The following is a 20,592-nucleotide window of genomic DNA, read 5'->3' as shown; positions in this document are numbered from 1 at the left end:
TCTGCACAGTCCTGGAAAAGTCTACACAGCTTTTTCTGCCTTGTGAAGTTTTGTTGTTCTAGTAGGCTTTCCCACAACAGCCAATTACTTGGGAAAAAAAAAGCCTACGAGAAGATCTGAAACATATTTGGGATTCATTACCCGCCAACATTAAACAAGAATTTAAACGTTATTTCTTCATTATCAACATCGCAACCTTGGCAATTATGAGGGTGTGCACACTTGCGCAACCACATCCTGTCGCCCCCTCTCAAAAACAGAATCCCTTCAAAACAATCGTTTTAACGTTTATGACCTAAAAAAAACCCCCACCAATTACTTTTTTTTTTCCCCCCGAATCGTACCAGAAAAAACAGGGGTGTGTAGACTTTTCAAATCTCCTGTAAACATATCATCCTGGTTAGTGGTAATTTTTTCTTTTCCTTTTTTCTTTTCTCCAGCGCTGCATGAATACAAGTGCGTGTCAATAAATTAGTAAATCAACTCAAATAGGGAATGTATGGTTAAAAAAAAAAAAAAAAAAAAAAAAATATATATATATATATATATATATATATATATATATATATATATATATATATATATATATATATATATATATATTTAGAAAAAAAAATATATTTGAAAAAATAATATGTATATATATATATATATATATATATATATATATATATATTTCTTTTTAAATTATATATATATATATATATATATATATATATATATATATATATACATATATATATTTTTTTTAGAAAAAAAATATATATATTTGAAAAAAAAAAAAAATATATATATATATATATACATATATATATTTTTTTTAGAAAAAAAATATATATATTTGAAAAAATAATAATATATGTATATATATATATATATATATTTCTTTTTAAATATATATAATATAAATATATAATATATATATATATATATATATATATATATATATATATATATATATATATATATATATATATATATATATATATATGTATTTTAGGGTCAGACAGTAGAATAATATACCAAAATGTTGTAATTATGCATGAAAAAATATATAAAATGTAATACTTTCCTGATGTACAGTATATGACTAGTTTCGTAAGAAATGTCTTGAAGACATTTTCCACGATTTTCTAACTTATCGAGACGCACCTGCATACACGCGTTAACGCACTACAGTGTAAAGGGTGCAAATCCAAACAACAAAAACAAAGGTTCATTTTTACACATAAACACAAGACCAATGTGCTTCAATAAATATAAAACTGAAAAAAAAACAAAAACATTTAACACTGTGTTTTGATTATCAATATCAGTAGTATAATACTGTACATAAATGTAGGAAATGCTTTCTGCTACAAAAATAGTCACTCTCAAACAAAAAAAAAATAGAAGAAATAAATAACAAAAACGCCGCACAGTTCCCGTCAAAAGTTTGGAGACGCTCCCTTAAGCGCTATAGAATCGGTCGGTGGCGGTAAACTTTGGGAAAGTCCCGTGAAAATTCTTACATTCTGGCTCAGTAGTTGGCTTGTGGCGGAGGGGGCGGAGTTATAGGTGGGCGGAGGCCGGCTGGATCCTCTGCAGGAGCTTGTCGTCGATGAGCTCAAACTGGACGCTGACGGACATCTCGGCCACGAAGCGCCGGCAGCCCTCGCGGCTCACCTGCTTGCAGAAGCGCAGGTCGATGCGCCGGATGCTGCCGCAGCGCTTGAAGTAGCTCAGCGATTGGTCCGTCACCCTGTTGCACACTGGAAAAGACCAAAAAAAAAAAATATACATAACGGATTCTTCGTCAATGAAGGGTCGGCGGGAAGCGGCACCTGAGAGGTTGACGTCGGTCAGGGAATCCCGAGTGGTGGTCCCGGCGGCGGTCAGGATGTTGACGGACTGGTCGGTGACGTGGTTGCAGTAGCTGAGGTCCAGCTTGGACAGCGCCGCCATGTGGCGGATGATGAGGCGCAGCGTGGCGTCCGTCACGTCCAGGCCGGCCAGACGGAGGTCCTCCACGTTGCGCAGTTTGCTGCGGTTGTCCAGCTGGCCTGCGGGGGGCGGAGTTACAATTACAAAGCGGAAAATCTCGGGGCGGGGCGGGGCCGGGAGGCGGCGGTTACCCGGACGGTTATCGGTGGTGGGGGACAGGAGGTCCCTCATCTGGGCGTCTTTCAGGCCCTCCACCCATTGAACGTCCAGCGTTCTCAGGAGAGGACAGCAGGAGGTGCACAGGGCCGAGACGGCCACCCACGAGCACCCCGACAACAGCAGCACCCGCAAACCTGCGCCGTCGAAACGTGCCCACATTAGCCTCGAGCTAACGGACCCACAAATAAGGACGGCTCGGGATCACGCTCGCGGTTGCTACCGATCTCTCCTTCGACTGGTTTTCGTAAGATTAAAACGCTGCGGGATTATTCAGAAGATCTCCGCTAAATAAACATATGAACACGATTGTTTTTTATATTTAGCGCAGTTACTAGCTTCGATTAGCCGATAGCTAGCGCTGCTCAAACGCCTCCAGAGAGCAGTCAAATACATTTTTCCAAATGAACGCAAATGTTTTTTGCGGCGCCTGTTCCCAGCGTTTAAGCAGCTACTAGCATAAATTAGCCGCTAGCTAGCGGCGCTTGAGCGCCTTGAAAGAACAGGCAAATAATTTTCCCGAGGCGGGGTTAAAAGATGAATATGAAAGCACACTTTGAGGCTGGCATCCTGAAACGGTTGCCGTTGCTACTGATCACTTTTGAATATACTTGTTTTTGCATTTGATTAACTTTTTCATACCAGCCATTTTTAGAGATTCCTTTAGCCAAACACTTTGGAAGAATATTCATAAATAAGTACCTGGGATTGAATGTCAGAACTTTTTTTTGGGGGGGGGGGAAATGGTAAAGTATCAGATAGAGACAAGTATTAAAAAAAAATAAAAAAATAGGTCAACCACCATGGCTAACACGAGCTAAGCTAACATTAGCAAACATTAACAAAAACGAGCCTGTAGTGTGAATGTTTTGAACGCTAAAACAGTTCATTTTCTTGCAGTCCGTCCGATTAAAACAACATTTTGAAAACTGAAACATTCACGATTGCCATTTTTTTTTAATTTGAGGACAATTTTTACCCAAATCTCGTTTCGTTCCACCCATCCGTACTGACAAACATTGAGATTTTGACCAACGGGAAAGAGGGAATCTACAATGAAGCTAACTGGTATAGTTTGGGCAGACGGAAGACGTGGAAGCGGATTCCGGGAGCGGATCTCCAGACGACGAGGCGGACGCCAGTACCTGGCAGTCTGTTGATGAGCCAGCTGAGTTGCTTCTTGGAGATGTTGGTCCAGCTGAGGTCCAGAGCGACCGGCTGCCTCCGGATGATCCCGCTCAGCATCAGAGGCGTGATGGACTTGCAGCGGTTCAGATTGATGCGCTTCCAAAGCCTCTTGTCGCAGCACCTGCACCCGATACGGAATATTGAGTGTGATGGCCACGCCCCCAAACGTGGAAAAAACATAATCGTCTCTTTGTGATTGTGTTTGATAATCCACGATTTACCAAATGTACAATTAATTTTTTTTTTTTTCCAAACACAAAAGATGTTTTAGATTTCTGGTCAAACGAAGCTTCATGAAGCACTTGTGATATTTATTGATTCCTACAGATGGCACTCTTGATTCAAGCCTTTATTTTTCAACCTAATAGCACCATCTAGAGGAGTAAAAAATATCACAGGTGCTTCAGATGTTTGAATGGTTTCTGGTAGTGATAGGCAAACGAAGCCTCATGAAGCACTTGCGATATTATTTGATTCCTCCATTCGAAGTTTAAAATGAAATACATTTCCACTCCACTATTGTTTATTTTTAAAACTTCAGAGCGCCACCTAGAGGAGTGAAAAAAAAATAGAGTCTGTTGAGTCAGTTCAAACTTTTAGTCAAACGATTGATAATTTCGTCGTTTATTCTGTCGTTTATTCTGTAATAAAAGTGAAACGAGATGATTGTTTACTGTTAATATTGCAAATTTTCAGAACTTTTGCTTGATTTTATTTTGAAGTGGGCCGACTAGAGGAGTTACCAATACCAAGCACCGATAAAAATTCATACGCTGGAACCCCCAACCCAAAAAACAAGAGAATTTCCCTAAAATTTGCATGAAATTAGTGGCAATTTTCTTCTTCTATTTGTATACAGATAAAATTTGTCAGACATGTCTACACCTTTAGGTTCTGATCATAATAAAGCTACAAGAGAACGATGAATATTGATATCAGCAGCAATCGTATATGAACGTATTTTAACATCCTTGTGTTTTTCTCGGGTAATCAGAGTATTATTTATTTGCATATATTCTTTATCCTCTGTGACGAATGAATGGTATGAATGCAGTTCACGGAGGTGTTTGGACCTTATATGAATATTGCATAGGTGAAAACTGACCATCGGTTCCAGGTCCTGCACACGCGCATGCAGACGCAGAGATCTCTGAGCGCCAGGTGAGCAAAGACGGACATCCAGGCCTCGCGCCGCATGACGTGCTCCCGCCCGTCGTTGAGGGGGAGGCGGTCGGGCGGGGGGCTGATGGGAGGCGGCCTGATGACGTGCCGTTCCATTTGGATGCATTTGGGCGGCGAGCGGCAAGGCAGCGGGCGGGGAGCGAGCGGCGCCGGCGGGGCGCTCCGGTTGCAGCCGAGCGGCGAGTGGCGGCGCGGCGCGCCGTTGGCTTCCCGCCTGTGCCGCATCCAGCCGCCCAGGTCGCCGCTGCCGTTGTTCAGAGGCCATCTCGGGTCCGACTCGGTCGCGTCGTTCTCTGGCTCCGGCTTGACGGGCCTGCGGTTCTGATTGGACGGGAGCTCCTCGGATTTGATGAGCCTTTTGTTTTGATTGGTGGCTTCTTCCCTTTTGGCGGCGTCCGTCTTGGGCGGACTTTGGAAGAGGGCGGCCGGGCTGTTCTGGTGGTTGACGCCGTCTTCTGTCTTGAGCGGGCGTCTGCGCTGATGGCGAACCTCCAAGGAAAGTCAAAATGGATGTACAGTTAAAATTCGCTCAAGAAACGCACTTCATTTCATTTAAGTGGTCAAAGGGCTTCTTCTAGTGCCGGAGTTTTTGTTCTTTTTCCAATTTTTCATTGTATTTATTTTATTTTGTATCATATTTTATATGTTTTGTTTCTGGCTCGTCTGCCAGAGAATTGCATTACAATATAACAGAAAAAGTTGCTTCATGTTCCAATCAATTTGCTCTTATTTTGCAAAGAAAAATGTACTGTTTTCATTAAAAAGCATTCAATTAAATGTATTGACAGCTGCAGAAAGCCTGTTGAAATCTCACGTAACCTTCAGGGGCCATCAAGAACCTTCTTTTAAAAACCACAAAGTCTTTTTTTTTTTGTTTTTTTTTCATTAGTTATTTAAGCAATTAATATTTAACTTTTAGGTTTCACAGATGTGCATTTTATGTTTATAAGCAATTGTAATATAGGTTTAATTTGTTATTCATTTAAGTACTCACAATACTGAACTATTATGTGCAATATATTTTATTTCAATTTAATATCTTTTATTTTAATCATAATCTAAGTGCGGCTTTTTAGTTTTCTATGTTCAAACACAATTTTGAAAGAACAAACTGCATTACGTGACAAGAATTATGTTAAAATACATTTTTAAAAAAATGAACGGCTGTAGCCCCACTTTATTTGGTGAAGACATCTCAGAGTTCCTCTCCTCGACCTCCTCGCCGCTGGGTCCCGCCTCGGAGGCGATTTTGGACGTCTGCTCGCTCTCCCCGGCCGCCGGCGTTCTCCTCTGTTGACCCCCAAGTACTTTAGGTCTATCCTGCCTCCTGTTGTAGTCGTCCTTTTCCCCGTCCTCGTCGTCGCCTTCAAACTCCTTCTTGGCATTGAAGTGGATCTTGTGGAAGGAGAAGCCGTCCTCCAGGTCGTCCTCGTACTCGCCGAGCTCGTTCTCTGTCTTGATGTGCCGCAGGAGCTTGGCGGTCAGAGGTTGGTCCAGCTTTGAGAGCTGAGGAAAAGCAAGATATAGTTTTAATATAATGTAAATTTTGGACCTTAAGTTTTATATACTTTTTTCTCACGCTTTGAACCCCGCGCCTTAAGAGTTCAGTGTGACTTATCTGCAGTTTCTGTTACTAGCCACTAGGGGGCAATCTCTTGGTAAACCAAGTGAGACAGAAGAAGACACTATTAAACTATTGATTTTGAGTTTGAATGGCTATTTTACTTCCCACCAGGGGCCGCTCTCCATTAGTAAATCGGGCGTGTTTCTGTTGTGTTGGTGCAGTATTCTAACAATCAGAGTTTGTGTTATGCAATTATTCCTAAACATGCAGGTATGTTCAATCAATGTTGAAAGCATACTGTTGCTATAACCAGGCAGTTTGGACATGCATAGGAATACAACACAATGAATGTTTTATTCAGTTCACTTCCCCGAGGAGACTACATTCTATAATCGAGCAAATAATAAGGTAGGCAATAAAACAAAACATTAGAAAATTTATTTTTTTCTGCTCAATTTTTGTTGGTGCACCTTTAAGTCTGAAAAATATGGTATCTGGAACTTTGCTTGGTGTACCTACCTAATAATGTAAGCCTCACCTTCCTTTTGACATCGGCAGGCTCTTCCGGGGTGTCAAACAGCTTCCTTTTTTTCCTCAGCGGGTTTTCTTCCAGTCTGGGCCGAGGCGAGCCGTCCAGGGAGAGCAGAGGCGCTCGCTTCTTGGGAAACTCGTCCTCCCGTTCGGCTTTTCGCTTGGAAGGCGAGGCGGCGTCGGGTTCCTCCTTGACGTCTCGGCCGGGACGCGCTTCTTTCAGCAGCGAGCCCGGGAGGTTTGACGCGTACTTGAAGCCTGGACCTCTTTTTTGCTTCGAGGCCAAAAGATGACAAAGCACAGCATCACTTTATTTCTCCTGTTTGTGGAGATGGACTGAAGCAAGAAAAGCGAGCGCGATGGAAATCCATACAGGTGCTTACTTTGCCCGTTTTTCCGGCGTGGTTGCACGTGGGACACTCCCAGCAGTTTGGTAACTCGTCATTGACAACGCCGTTGGAATCTTTCACCTGATGACAACAAACGCGTGGAGATTAGGGAAAAAATATCTACAGTTTCGCTTCATTGATTATTTAGTACATTTTGTGGCATACATATCTTTTTGATGTGGTTTACTCCAAAATGATATAAAAAAATGCTAAGAAGTTTCAGCTAAACTATTGATCAACCGGGCCACCTTGTATTTTACCGATATTTCTCAAATTGATGAACATCGGTGCCAAAAATCCATCATCGGTCCGGTCGATATTGGTTCTATTTCTAAACTTCTCTTTTGCGGTAAAAGCATCGCTTGCCTTTAAACAGTGAGGGTGGACAATTTCGTTGCAGATGGAGCACTCCATCAGCATCAGCTGAAACTTCTCCTCGTCCCCCTCCACAGTGTCCTCCTTGCCCGCTTCCCCGCAGACCACACACACCGCCGTGTGCGGCAACACTGGCTGAACACATACCACACAGTCATTATCATCATCAGAATATATATACATATATATATATATATATATATATATATATATATATATATATATATATATATATGTGTGTGTGTGTGTGTGTGTGTGTGTGTGTGTGTGTGTGCGTGTGTGTGTGTGCGTGTGTGTGTGCGTGTGTGTGTGCGTGTGTGTGTGTGTGTGTGTGTGCCATGTGTGTCAGATTAAACAATGGCTCCTTTTGCCACCCCCGAGTTGGACTGACAATGGTATACACTTGCACAAGAGAGCAAGTGGCGCTCCTTGGTGTCACCATAGCAACCATCTGGATGAGGCTTGAATGAACAAGTCCCCCGGGTCAAGGTCTAAAAATAGCCGCGAAACAATAACTAAGAATGTGATATCTGGAGAAAAGGGAGCTAAATATTTCAAATGGCGGTGCTGATTGGAGAACTTTGAAATGCAAAGTGTGGAATCGTGAGGAACATGAAGCGGCACTAACACCGTGTAGCATGTATGTAATCATGAACCCATTTAGAAAAATAATTGAATTTTGTAGTAAATTATTAAAAAAATAAAATCATCTTTTCATGAAGCCTATCATTAGCATTAGCTGGCAAACTAGCATAATAACAAGCTAGCACAAACGGATGTGACAAAAGCACTAGCATTTTATGAAAACAATGTGTCTGTGTGTTTTTTTTTTTTGTCTGTGTATTGTACTGGTTTTGGATCTGGAATGTAAAAAACTTAAAGTTAATATTTTCATTCAAATTCATATATTATTTTATTCTGTGAGTGCAGGGCGGCCTGAAATACGAGCGACTAGAATTATTCTAGTTTACGAGTTGATCTGTGTATACATCTTTGGCTGGAATATACTGCCCCCTGGTGGCCAATGTGCCCACACCAGAAAGCACAGTTACAGCAACCATTCAAATGAAGCGACAAAACATGACAAAATCGTTGAACTCTTTAGTTTTTGCAAAACACAACACAATGGTGACATTTTGATTTTATAAAGCACATTATACATTTTGCGGGGTTAATATTTGGAGGCTGAAATGGATTCAAGGGACTTCTATTAATTTTAATTGTGAATGATGATTGGATGTAGGCTGTAGGCCTATAACCAGTTTGAGTTTTACTGTGATTTTAAAAATAAATTCAATATTTTAAGAACCGCTAACACTGGCTGCTACCGGTAATGGCGGCTTACAGAGTTGACTAAATGAGCTGCCTCTTTGAAGTTAATTGTCTCCAATTAATTTTGATTCTCAGCAAGCAGCGAGGGGAGGGGTGAGCAGTTACGCACAGAGAAAAAAAGGAGGAACATACCGCGATGCACTGCCTCATGATGCACGACTGCTTCATGCGACCCGGCCCGCCGAACTTCTTCATGTCCTTGCAGAAGTGGCACTCGCCGCACTCGGTCCGCACGCAGGCCTCGCACTTGCGGCAGCGAGTACGCCGCCTCCTGGCGCCGGACGTCCCGCCGCCGCTACCCGCCGCGGCCTGCCGGAACCTTAATGGCCGACGCTGGGGACGTCGCCATCTTGGGCTTGGGTCGGTTGGGTGGCCGGGCCTAAAGGGCGCAGGGCAAAGAATCAGAAAACAACATATGAAAAATAGCTCTTATCATAATAATAAATGTTATGTGATGTTTATGTATAATAAGGACACAATATATATATATATATATATATATATATATATATATATATAAAAAATGCTACAATATAATGACAGCAACAGGAGTTCAGAACATTGAGCTAATAGCTCCTTCTTTCACAGTGAAGATAACGAACGGATTAAATGTTGCTTAGTTCTCTTCTGTTACATTAACAAAAACCAAAAAAGGCATGCAGAGGTGGAAGATGAAGCGAAAGAAGCGATCCATCAAGCGGCCGGCTCCCTGGAGGCGTCTTCCGCATTTAGCTCTTCACTTACTCGCCTCTTTCCACTTCAAAAGGGAAGCCAACGCTCTCTGCTTTGCTTTCCACTGCGCGGCCGCCATGATTGCGCGTCGCGGGGGAAGGAGGGCTTACGTTTACAACGCCGCGCGCTTAATACATCAGCGTAATGGAGGCGCCTTTGATCTGGGTCTTTATTGATCCAAATGGATATTTCTTGGCTAACACTGCTGCTAGCGTAGCGCCATACAGTAAAGGAAGGAAAACACTTGAAGAAAAAAAAATATTGTTATTATATTCTTCTATTCTTCCTTTAATTCTACTTTTATACAATGGATATAAAAAGTCTACACACCCCTGTTGCAGCGGTGTTTATGATTCTGGTTAATGTCCAATAAAGTTCTTCACTTCTAGCACTCCTCCTCTTGGTTTGTGTTTTCAAAGTACATTTGGTTGAAAACCTCGGCACACAGTATCATCAAAAAAAAAAAAGTGGTACCTTGTGTGCATCTCTCCATAAAAGACAGTAGTTATTAATAGTTCAGAAACAAAATCCATGTGATTTTGTACGGACCAATTAGAGACAGTTTGATCCAACGACTTTTTTGTTGTTATTTTACGAGGGCAAAAATAAACAACATTTTTTTTAAAAGAATCGATGAATGTTTTGATTACATTTTCAATAAATCAATGAATTAATAGGATTACTGTGGAGACGCTGAAACTTTGAGGGCGAAAACAATTTTCCAATACCAGTACTATAACTTGATTAGTCACTGATCAAATACATCAAGTACATGTACCAATACCATTTGAAACATAACCCCCCCCCCCCCCCCCCCCCCCCCCCCAAAAAAAAAAAAAAAAACAGTAAAGACAGACCTATATGTATTCCAAATTTCTATTCTTTAAATTTCTGGTTCTGATCATAAAATGGCCACAAGAGGGCGACCAATACCAGTCTCACTGTCATTGCGAGTACCTACTGTATATATCTTGAAATAAGGCTGATATCAACAATGACAATAGCTAGTATTGGTACTCACCGATGAAAATCTAAAGTAATACTCTAATAATTTAGTAATTGATTTGTTAGTGAATAATCTATTTACTACAATTTTACATCTATTTGAATTCATTCCGTCTGCTTTTTCTTTTCATCTTTGTGCAGTATTTTGACCATTTTTCGGTCCTTTTCTTCAACATCATTCTTACAGCGTTTCAGCCAATGGATGGCACACTCCTGGTAGTGTGATAACTAAATGGTCTAGCCATGTTGATATTTGACATGTTGACATTCGGGTGGAATTTCAGCTCCCTGGTGTCTTTTTACAATGCTTTCCCCATTTTGTGTAATGCCTTTAATAAGGATTTGGCAAAACAAGGGTTAAGATATATTTCAATCAAGACAAAAAAATGGATTGGCAATTTCATTGGCATTATTAGTCATTTCAAACGGCATTTATTGCAATTATTTGCCAATCGGATTTTTAAGAAGGGTCTCAATTGACAGCTAGCACTATATTTATTAGGAATCAGGTGAGAAACTCATCGCTATTTCACACTGGTAAACAATATAGTTGGGTGAGAAAAGCTGAGGCTTTTTGTCATGCAAACATGTGGGGAAACATTGCCCCCTGGTGGTATGATTTGACATGTAGGTTAGCATGCTTTTTAAATATTATTGCTTAATTAAAATTAATTAATCGTGACAGCCAATATCACGATCGTGATTAAAATTTGATTAATTGTGCAGCCCCACAACAGATATAAAGCCCCCGCGCCCCAGATTGAGCACCCCTGCACTAACGGAGCGAGCATCCTCGTTGAATCGCTAGGCAACAACAACAATATTATCGCCGCCGCCGTTTGGTGGAAAGCCGGAACAAAGGTCCTCTGTGCGTGTGCGTTATGTCACGCCGTTAACCCCCCGAATTGCAATCAAGGAAAAGCAAGAAAATACACAGAAAGGATTCTACTGTTTGTACAGGAATTCTCATCCGTGTACTCTCCAAGCGAGCGCAGCCCGAGGGCTCTCCGCTGCAACGGCGCGCTGACACATCCCAACGCGCGCGCACACACGCGAGCAAGCAAACCTGTGACCAAAAAAAAAAAAAAAAAAACACCAGCAGGGATCATTTGCGCTGGTTCTCCCTCAGGTAGCTGCAGAGCCGCAGCATGCATGCATTACTCCGGTGGCCCCCTGACTACGCAAGGGGGAAGGGGGGGTGGGGGGGGCTAACCTGCTCCGAGTCGGAGTCGTAATCCTCATCGTCGGCGCTGAGCGACATGGCCATGGCGGCTTTTTTCACACGCTGTCCGCCGTGAGGGCAAATGACATGGCCGCGCCTCCTTCTCGCCTCGCTAACGCTCCACAATACCGCCAGCAGATGTCGGCAGCGCAAGACCAGCCAGTCTCATTAATATGGGGGGAAGGGGGGGGGGCGGCCAATGAGGGGCCGGCGTGTATCCCAATAGGCACGCCCTCCTCCAATCAGGCGCAGAGCTGCGCTTAGATTCATGATTATCAAACGATGCCAATGGAGACAGATGGCAACACGCTGCAATAGGAAAATATTAACGCTGGGATACGTTTTTCTTATTGGGAAGAATAAAAAATGAGCTAACCTTGTATGGGTTAAAATAATAAAATCTGACATTTAAAATTTACACGAGAACACCAATTTATTCTAGTAATATTACAATTTTTTTGGAAAGATGGGGATGCTAGGACTTTTATTTTGATAAAAATATATATTTGAATAAAACTACATATTAAGAGATTTGATCTATTTTCTTATAATATCTATCTATACTTTTAATCACAAACACACTTATTTCTAACGAGCTGAAAAGATGACTATTCTCATTATTTAATAACATTAAAAAAATGAGAGAGTAAATATTAATATGGTAAACCTTTTGAAAAATAATATGTAATCACTCTTCATATAAAGATATTTTTTAGTCAAAAGCACAACTTTATATCTTGGGAAATTAAAAATGATTTTCTGAAGTTCTATGATGTTTCAAAAACTGAATCATTCATTAATTATATAAAAAATCAAGTTCATCCTCAAGAATAACAATTATATTACTGCTTAAAAAATATGACTTCACTCTAATACACGTTTATGAATAAAATTAATTAAAAAAATATATGTGTGTATATATATATATATATATATATATATATATATATATATATATATATATATATATATATATATATATATATATATATATATATATATCATACAATACCTATTATAACAATTATTGTAATTATAATAATAACGATTATTTAAAAATGTCTAATAAAAATTTTAAAATTAAAATTTTAAATATTATTGTTCAATTAAAATTAATTAGAAAATTCAAGAAAATTCATAACTATTTATCTCTACATATTTTTTCTTTTTTTTTTTCTTTATTTCCTTATTGGACGAAAATAAGATTTTTAATTTTTTTTTAAACCCAAAACCTGTATTTTTTAGCTCTGAAACTACAACTTTCAATTACTTTTAACGCACTATTAAAAAAAATAGATATTTGTATACATTAAAATAGAATAATAAACAGAATAATAATAAAGAAAAAAAATACATTTATAATATACATATATTGTAATATAATATAATGGAATTCTAGAATGAAAAAAAACCTATTCTGTTCTCACAATATATTCTTCGAAACAATGAAATGTTTTACTTGAAACACGTATCTTAATTAAGGTTTGATTTTGTTATTTATTATTCATCAAGTACTGGAAAATAGGAGGCGGCCGTGCGGCCAATCAGCGTCTTACGTTGGGGGCTTCACGCCTTCCTCCAATGAGGAGCGGAGACGCGCTGATATTCATGACCGCAGCACAAAGCCAATACAGACAGATGGCATCGCATTGCAAAAAGGCAAACACGGGCAAGCGCGCACACACGCACGCACGCACACACACACACACACACACACACACACACGGAGCTGGTAAGCAGCAGGTGGCCTTCACATCTATACAGGGAGGTCACCTCAAGTGATGCTATTTTGATGTTCTCGTATGTTGAGCAGAAGCAGATGGGAGAAAAGCCAACCACACTTGGATTATTCTTTTTTTTTTGTACGCAAACAAATTAGCTGCAATTGTGAAATATTTTTTTTATAATTCCGATTCTTCTAATATTCTGATTTCTATTCTCAAATGGGACTACGCTAAAACCATTCATCTTGGAGAAAGCCTACCTTCATTGTTTTCTTTGGCCAGAAGACAACGGGCAGTCCAGTGATGGCTAACTTTGGATCATCATTGGCGTGTTCCTTTAAGAGAACCTACAGACAATCACAAAAAACAACAAAACAACAAAAAACACTTTATTACATTCCATAACTCTTACAATTAGCTTTGCCATCTTGCTTTTTATCTTAATGCTTGCAAGTTTTTCCTTTTAAGGTTAGGACTTAAAAAATTGTAATTACTCATCCAGAAAACAAATACGCCTGTCCTCTTTTAATGTTATGATTTGATAAACATTAAGTATTCATCATTTTAGACCCGATTTTAACCACGATGCTTGTAACATTTAGTTAAAAAAAATATATACAAAAAAGTCAATGGAGATGAATGTCTGGAGTTCACTCTGAAAAGACGTATAAATACGTCTTTGGGATTGAATGAAATAATATAAAAATAGCTGATCTGCTTTCTTATATATTATAAAAAGGCTAGACTCATAATATTTTGAATTATTTCTTGGACAGTTTTTCTTGTTGCAAAAACCACAACATTTATGTCATAAGATGTAACTTTCTTCTCTTATCAGTACAACTTTGAAATAGAAAAAAAATATGACTTTGTTTTTGGAAAATTATGACCACAAAAATAAAGAGGCAACTTTATTCTTGTAAAATTACAACCTTGAAAAACAGATTCACTCTTTTTAACATTACAACTTTGGGAAATTTCGAAATGTCACGGAACAGATGATTAAATCTATGAAATCTAAATTCCACCATATTTTTGTTAAAGGTTTTTTTTTAACCCCACCACAAAAACCAAAACAAAAATAAACTTGATTTGGGTATGGTTTCCTTTGATTTTTGCAGAAAAAAAACCTCAACTATTGTGAATGACAATTTTTCCATTTGAAAATAAAGGATTATATCCAGAAAGATTCTTTTTAATTCTGGGTAATTTCTCGACTAGAAAGTACTTCCTTACCTTCATGTCCTCCAGCAGGCCTAACGGGTTCTCCAGACCCTCTGGAACTTCTCTCTTATGCTCGGGGAGCGATTCCAGCTTCTCCAGCAGCCTCTTCAGCCCGTTGATTTCAAATTGGGTCAGATGAGTCCACTTATTGTTTGAATCCGACGTCGGAGATTCGGACGGGACTTCTGCCGCGTTTGAGGCGGGATAACAGCTGTCCTCGGAGTAGGCGGAGAACGTTGCTCTCGGGCGTTGCTGGTCGGAAAACACTTCGGTTTTTTCGTCATCCCTGAGCTGCGTATCGCACCAGTCGTCGTTCATGTCCTGACTTATTGAGTCGGAGCAGGGACTTCCCATGTGGACTTTAGTCTCGAAGTCTGGTAGGACATGTAAAGATAGAAATGAATGCTGCGTTGGGTTTCTGCAGTGAATGAAGATCTGTTCATGACATCAATAAGGTGCACCTAAAAGCCTTAAATTTTCTCAAAAGCTGACAGTGCGCCTTATAAGCCGGTGCACCTTATAAAGAGCATAAATTGTGCGTTTTCATTTTTGGGGGACAATATACCGTATTTTCCGCACTATAAGGCGCACCGGATAATAAGGCGCACCCTCAATCAATTACATATTTGAAGCCTTATAGTGTGAAAAATACGGTATATAAAATAACATAATTGCCATGTAAATTCTTCCATCTTTAACCTCATTTTAGCTACAAATACATGCTCCAATTTTGAAGCAATTTATAAAGGGACAAGGTGCAAAAACCATGGGATTTTGTTCAAGAAAACGCCATTTTATCAAATAAATCCAGAAACTGTTTTTAAATCAACCAAACAGATTTGAAGGTTTTTGGTTGCGATTTAATTTTTTAAAAAGTTGACTATTTAATTGAATCATTATATCCTTTTAAACTCTTTGTATTGGCATTAGAGTGTATCAATAGAAAAGCTATTCGATTCGTAAGCTAAATTGTGCTGACCCATAAGCAATGGTTCCTTCCGGATCTCCTGAGAAAGGTAGGACCGTTTGGTCAGGCAGTGCATGTATCGCTCCAGGACATACCAACACATCTCATAATAAAAGGGGAAGCGGAACTTGGAGTGAACCTAGGGGGGAAAATAAATAAATAAATAAATAAATCACATTTGAACCTATTTTATCCTCTATGCGTTTCCACATGTGCAGATTTCCACCTTTGTGCGGTTCTCGAGCTCGTGGATGGTGAGCTGCATCGGAATGTTAAAGCTGTGCAAGACGTTTCCCCCGAAGACCAGCGTGTCCTCGGGAGTGTACACCGCATGTATCCACCCTAAATCGCGCAAGAAAACAGGACGCGCGATGCGGTATTCAGCGATGATGGACTTTTGGAGGAAAATCGGCCCATCGATCAGAGGACCCACCGGAGGGGATGAAAAAGGTGTACCCCTGCTTGAGCTCGACCCTCTGGCACCCGTCGGCGCGATCTCCAAGGAAGACGTCGCTCTGCTTGCCCGACAGTACCCAGTCCTCGTACAAGGCCAGGTTGTGGAGAGTCGGGGGCACCAGCCAGAACACCTAAGGGGCAAAAACAGGTCTAAACCGGACTTTGTACAGTTTTTACAATTTAGTTCCATTGAAAAAGGACGGCTTCGATCCCGTGATATGACTTTCTATCTCCCAAAACAAGGATGGTTGCCATGACAATAGCGTACATACTTTTTGGCCCTTGAAGACATGATACCAAACGGATGTTCCACCAAAATCGATATGGAAGTCCGTATAGCAGCCCTTAACGCTCATCAAACAATACCTAAGGAGAGGAAAAAAAAAAAAAACGTAAATACGGTCAACACGTGTAAGAAAAAAAAACATAAGTAACAGAGCAAGTGAAACTGTGGTGAGCGTAGAAAGAAGATGTAAAATGAAGCGTGTGAAGTCTCCAAGGGGGCCATTAATAATTCAGCCATCCAGCAGGATGCCAGTTTGATGAGATGAGCCTTAATTTTATGGGATCAAATCTCGGGAGGAAGCAGAAAAGAACACAACCGGGGGAATGATTTGAGAAGCATTACGCCCAGCGTCCCTCGAGACGCCTAAAAATACGCGGAATCCTGCGAAATATTCTCCACGTTGGTCAGCAACTACATTCGGTACACCTCTGCAATCTAATAAGGAGCATTGATAAATCATATACAATACTTTAAAGGAACTTGCATATATATACATAAATAAATAAATAAACGGCATTAGTCAAATGATCATTTTTTGCAATGGAATGGATTGTACATAAGTGTTTAATGAGAAATGTCTCTGAGCTGATTGTGCAGCAGTTAAGAGGAGCGATATGGGGAAAAAAAAAAAAGATGCGGAAGGCTTGAAAAATGCTGCCTAGCAACAATCGAGTGCACTTGGAGACGAAGGTGGAGAGGGCTGCTGGTTCAGCCTGCAGCTCACCACTCTCCCTTTGCCTACCTTTGCACTTTGGGATATTTCATCTCCGAGATGACGTTGGTGCCTTCTGTTTGGCTCTGCTTCAGATACGAAGGCCACATGTTGTCCACCCAGTCCACCTGGTCAACCTGCCAGGGGTCCAAATGGTCAGCACTCATAAGCTTGTTCGGTAAATAAATATACATAGATTAGCTAGGGAGAGTAGAGTAAGAGTAAGAGTAAGAGTAAGAGTAAGAGTAAGAGTAAGAGTAAGAGTAAGAATAAAAATAAGAATAAGAGTAAGAGTAAGAGTAAGAGTAAGAGTGAGAGTGAGAGTGAGAGTGAGAGTGAGAGAGAGAGAGAGAGAGAGAGGAGATGGATGGATGGATGGATGAATGAATAGATAGATAGATAGATAGATAGATAGATAGATAGATAGATAGATAGATAGATAGATAGATAGATAGATAGATAGATAGATAGATAGATAGATAGATAGATAGATAGATAGATAGATAGATAGATACATAGATAGATTCTGACATTTCTGTATGATTGCAGCTGGACGTGTGAGATTTTGTGTACAAAAACTAATCATTGTCCAAATGTTGTACCATTTTAAACCATTATAATTACAATTTTTGAGATGGATTTTAATAGGATTTATTACATGGATTTTTTTGCGATTTTTGCAACATTCCGTTCTGGTCAAACTATATCAGCAAACAGAAATTTTTTTGCTGACTTGTGTTTTACCTGTCTTAAAAGTGTCATCATCACATCATAGACTACAAAGGTAGACGATAACATTTTTTCAGTTTTTTTGTGGGTGTTAATAAATTTAACCTACATATGCATGGATAGAACTGATGCCCCTGAACAATTTGAAGGAAAAAAAATATTCGAATATAACTAATTACTACGCCTTTAAAAGCATTTACAAAATTAGTTTGCAAAGTTAGTGCACAAGCGTTAAAAAAAAAAAAACAACGTATCCATTTTATCCAAAAATCATTGTCATAAAAATACAACGGTAATTATTCCCTTGAAAAATATGACTTCATTTTGAAAAAAAAAAAAGAAGGATAAAGGATAAACATGACTTTTAATCGCGGCGTCCGTACGTACCACAGTGGGTCTCTTAATGAGGTTCTCTAGCTTGGTGTGGCTGAACTCCAAGCTGATGACGTTGAAGAGTTTGTCGCGCTCTTCCTCCGGCGTCTCGTAGTAGCGTACGAACTGGGCCATGCTCATTTCCGAGCCTTTCTGAGTGCTCACGTCCATCACGTCCACCGAGCGACGGCTGCCTGCGAGTAAAAAGTAAAATACGCCAAGCGAGGCCCGATGCCAAGCGCGATAATTATCAGAATGAAAGTTCGAAAATGGATTAATCAGATGGTTATTTTAAAAATATTAATAATGGGGAAATATTTGTTTTTGAGGGGGGTCCTTTATGCTTAAAAATACAACGTTATGAATCACATATGGAGCATTTCACTGTTCTAAAAAAAAAAAGTGACCTACAGTAAAAATTTAAAATGAGCAAATATAAATTTAAATTTAAAATTGTTTAAAATAAAATTAAATTAGTAAATTTCAGCTGTTTATTTGTAGGGCCAACAGCATATCAAAACGATTAAATAGAACTTGACTTACCGACTAAGCCTTTGATTTCCGACACTGTAAATTCCGGATCTGGCATTCTGTGTACATTTTAGAAGAGCAATTTCCTAAGTTAATAGTAAAAAAAAAAAAAAAAAAAAAAAAGTACATTCATTAAAAAATTATGTAAATAATCACTTACATGATCCCAAGTCCTTCTTTCTCTTTGAAAATAAGTGGAACTCTAAGGGCCTCCCGTTGCACATATTCGTAAGTGAAATCTGTTTGTACACAAGGAGGAAAATTCATTGACAAAATAAACTTACAAGGTTTGACCACATTTTTTTTTTACCTTTAGCTTCCATGAAACAAACAAAGTTTGCGGCATAGTTGTCGCTGGCCAGCTTTTCCTCCACGCTGAATCCTCGGATGTTGACCATCTCCTCCACGTCCGAAAGGTCCTCGTTTTCGTCGTACAGCCGCCGGCAGATGGCACGCTGCCCGTTTGAAAAACACAGTTTAAGCATGTACAAAACAACTTGTCTCAAGAGATATATTTGTCAACGAGAGATTGAATATTTGCTCATTTATAGTTTTTTTTTTAAAAGGAAGACAAGTTAGTTAATTATAAATGTGCAAATACAAAACAAATTAATTATTAATTTGTGTCCACTGTTCTGGACATTTTTTTGTTTGATATTGTTTGACATTTTATTACTCAGTCAAGCTGCCCTACTAAGTCCTAGTGTGCTCAGTCGAGGACATGCTAGCATATTAAATTATGTTTATGTGATTTAAGTGGGATGCATTTAATTTTACTGTCTTGCTGAGACAAAATGGACAAAACAGTGGACACAAATTAATAGCCAAGCTTTCAGGGAGCTTTGGGTTCTGTGGAAATGTACAACATTATTTTCCATCAAATATTATGTTTATTCTCTCCCAAAACAGGGATTCTCATCAAGTAACAAAACGACTGCATATTATGGTTAACATTCTTTTGGACACTTCTAATATCGTATTGTAACTTGAAAATAAAAGCTTTTCACTGTTAAGCATAAATTGGTGCCACGCATTCAGTGCCACATAAAAATAAAACTTGCCAGTGCAGTCATGTGTTAATGTTGATACTACTACTAGCAGTAACTACATTTACTACAACAACAATAACAACAAACTACTACTACTAAATCTAAAATTACGATTATAAAAACAACAACAACTACCATTACTACAACTATTACTGAACGGTGCACGGGATTAGCTCGGCTAACTAATTAGCTCCAAGCCTCTGCCCTCGCCTCCAGCAAACGTCGCCACAAACTCGGGGTTACCCACCAGCCGGCGGCCGGACTCGGCACACCTTTCCCCGGCCTGAGTCATCACCAGTTGGGGGAGAATCTCTTTCACTCGTTCAGCCTCGAAACAGCATCTCCTCGCGCAGCACGTAGCACGCTTCACAGGTCCAAAACAAGAGAGCCATGTTTTTGTGTGTTACGTCATCGCCAGGAACCAAAACATTGGAGGATGGCGTTACTTTTTTTTCGATATTTACAGTTGATAATATTTATTGAAAGATAAATAATTTCGGTTATGTATTGCAAATCAAACATGAGTTAGAAAATGTAAAATTGTATATTACAAAAAAATAAAAATCAACTTATCTCTACCACTTCTATTAGTTTTTAAAAATACAAATATATTTATATATTTACTATAACCAAAGTCTGGAAAATTAACCGTAAAACTGGAAAAAAAAGTTTCGCAACTGTTATTTTAATAAGTCGACTGGTATTATCAACCAGTAAAAATATACTCCTGTCGCTGGTGATGCTGGTACTTCCGGGACAGGGTGAGCGGGCCTCCGTCATTGGCTGGGCAAAATGTAAGCGCGCTGTACATTGGTTGACTTGAGCCATATGAAAATTTTAAACGTTTGTTTGGAAAAATGCAAGTAAAAAATGTTGTATGTCA

General features: G+C 39.4%; 1 protein-coding gene across 1 annotated transcript; it reads right to left on the bottom strand.

Annotated features, from left to right (window-relative positions):
* Positions 1 to 1,005: 1,005 nt before the first annotated feature.
* On the bottom strand, positions 1,006 to 20,089 carry LOC148411930 (lysine-specific demethylase 2B-like). The gene is given in 23 exon segments (XM_088434941.1): positions 1,006 to 1,751; positions 1,824 to 2,042; positions 2,115 to 2,276; positions 3,285 to 3,448; positions 4,433 to 4,998; positions 5,686 to 6,015; positions 6,612 to 6,878; positions 6,988 to 7,074; positions 7,360 to 7,503; positions 8,833 to 9,000; positions 9,002 to 9,079; positions 13,644 to 13,730; positions 14,620 to 14,981; positions 15,587 to 15,713; positions 15,801 to 15,916; positions 16,008 to 16,161; positions 16,303 to 16,396; positions 17,059 to 17,165; positions 18,145 to 18,323; positions 18,673 to 18,719; positions 18,821 to 18,899; positions 18,971 to 19,115; positions 19,957 to 20,089. Coding segments are annotated over 23 exon segments (3,927 nt in total). The 5' UTR covers positions 20,002 to 20,089; the 3' UTR covers positions 1,006 to 1,551.
* Between the last annotated feature and the right edge of the window lie 503 nt (positions 20,090 to 20,592).

This window comes from Hippichthys cyanospilos, chromosome 15 (genome assembly GCF_059441005.1).
Source record: "Hippichthys cyanospilos isolate Australia breed blue-spotted pipefish chromosome 15, RoL_Hcya_1.0, whole genome shotgun sequence".
Classification (NCBI taxonomy): domain Eukaryota; kingdom Metazoa; phylum Chordata; class Actinopteri; order Syngnathiformes; family Syngnathidae; genus Hippichthys; species Hippichthys cyanospilos.
Note: the sequence above shows the minus strand (reverse complement) of the source record. Positions and strands in the feature narration are given on the sequence as shown.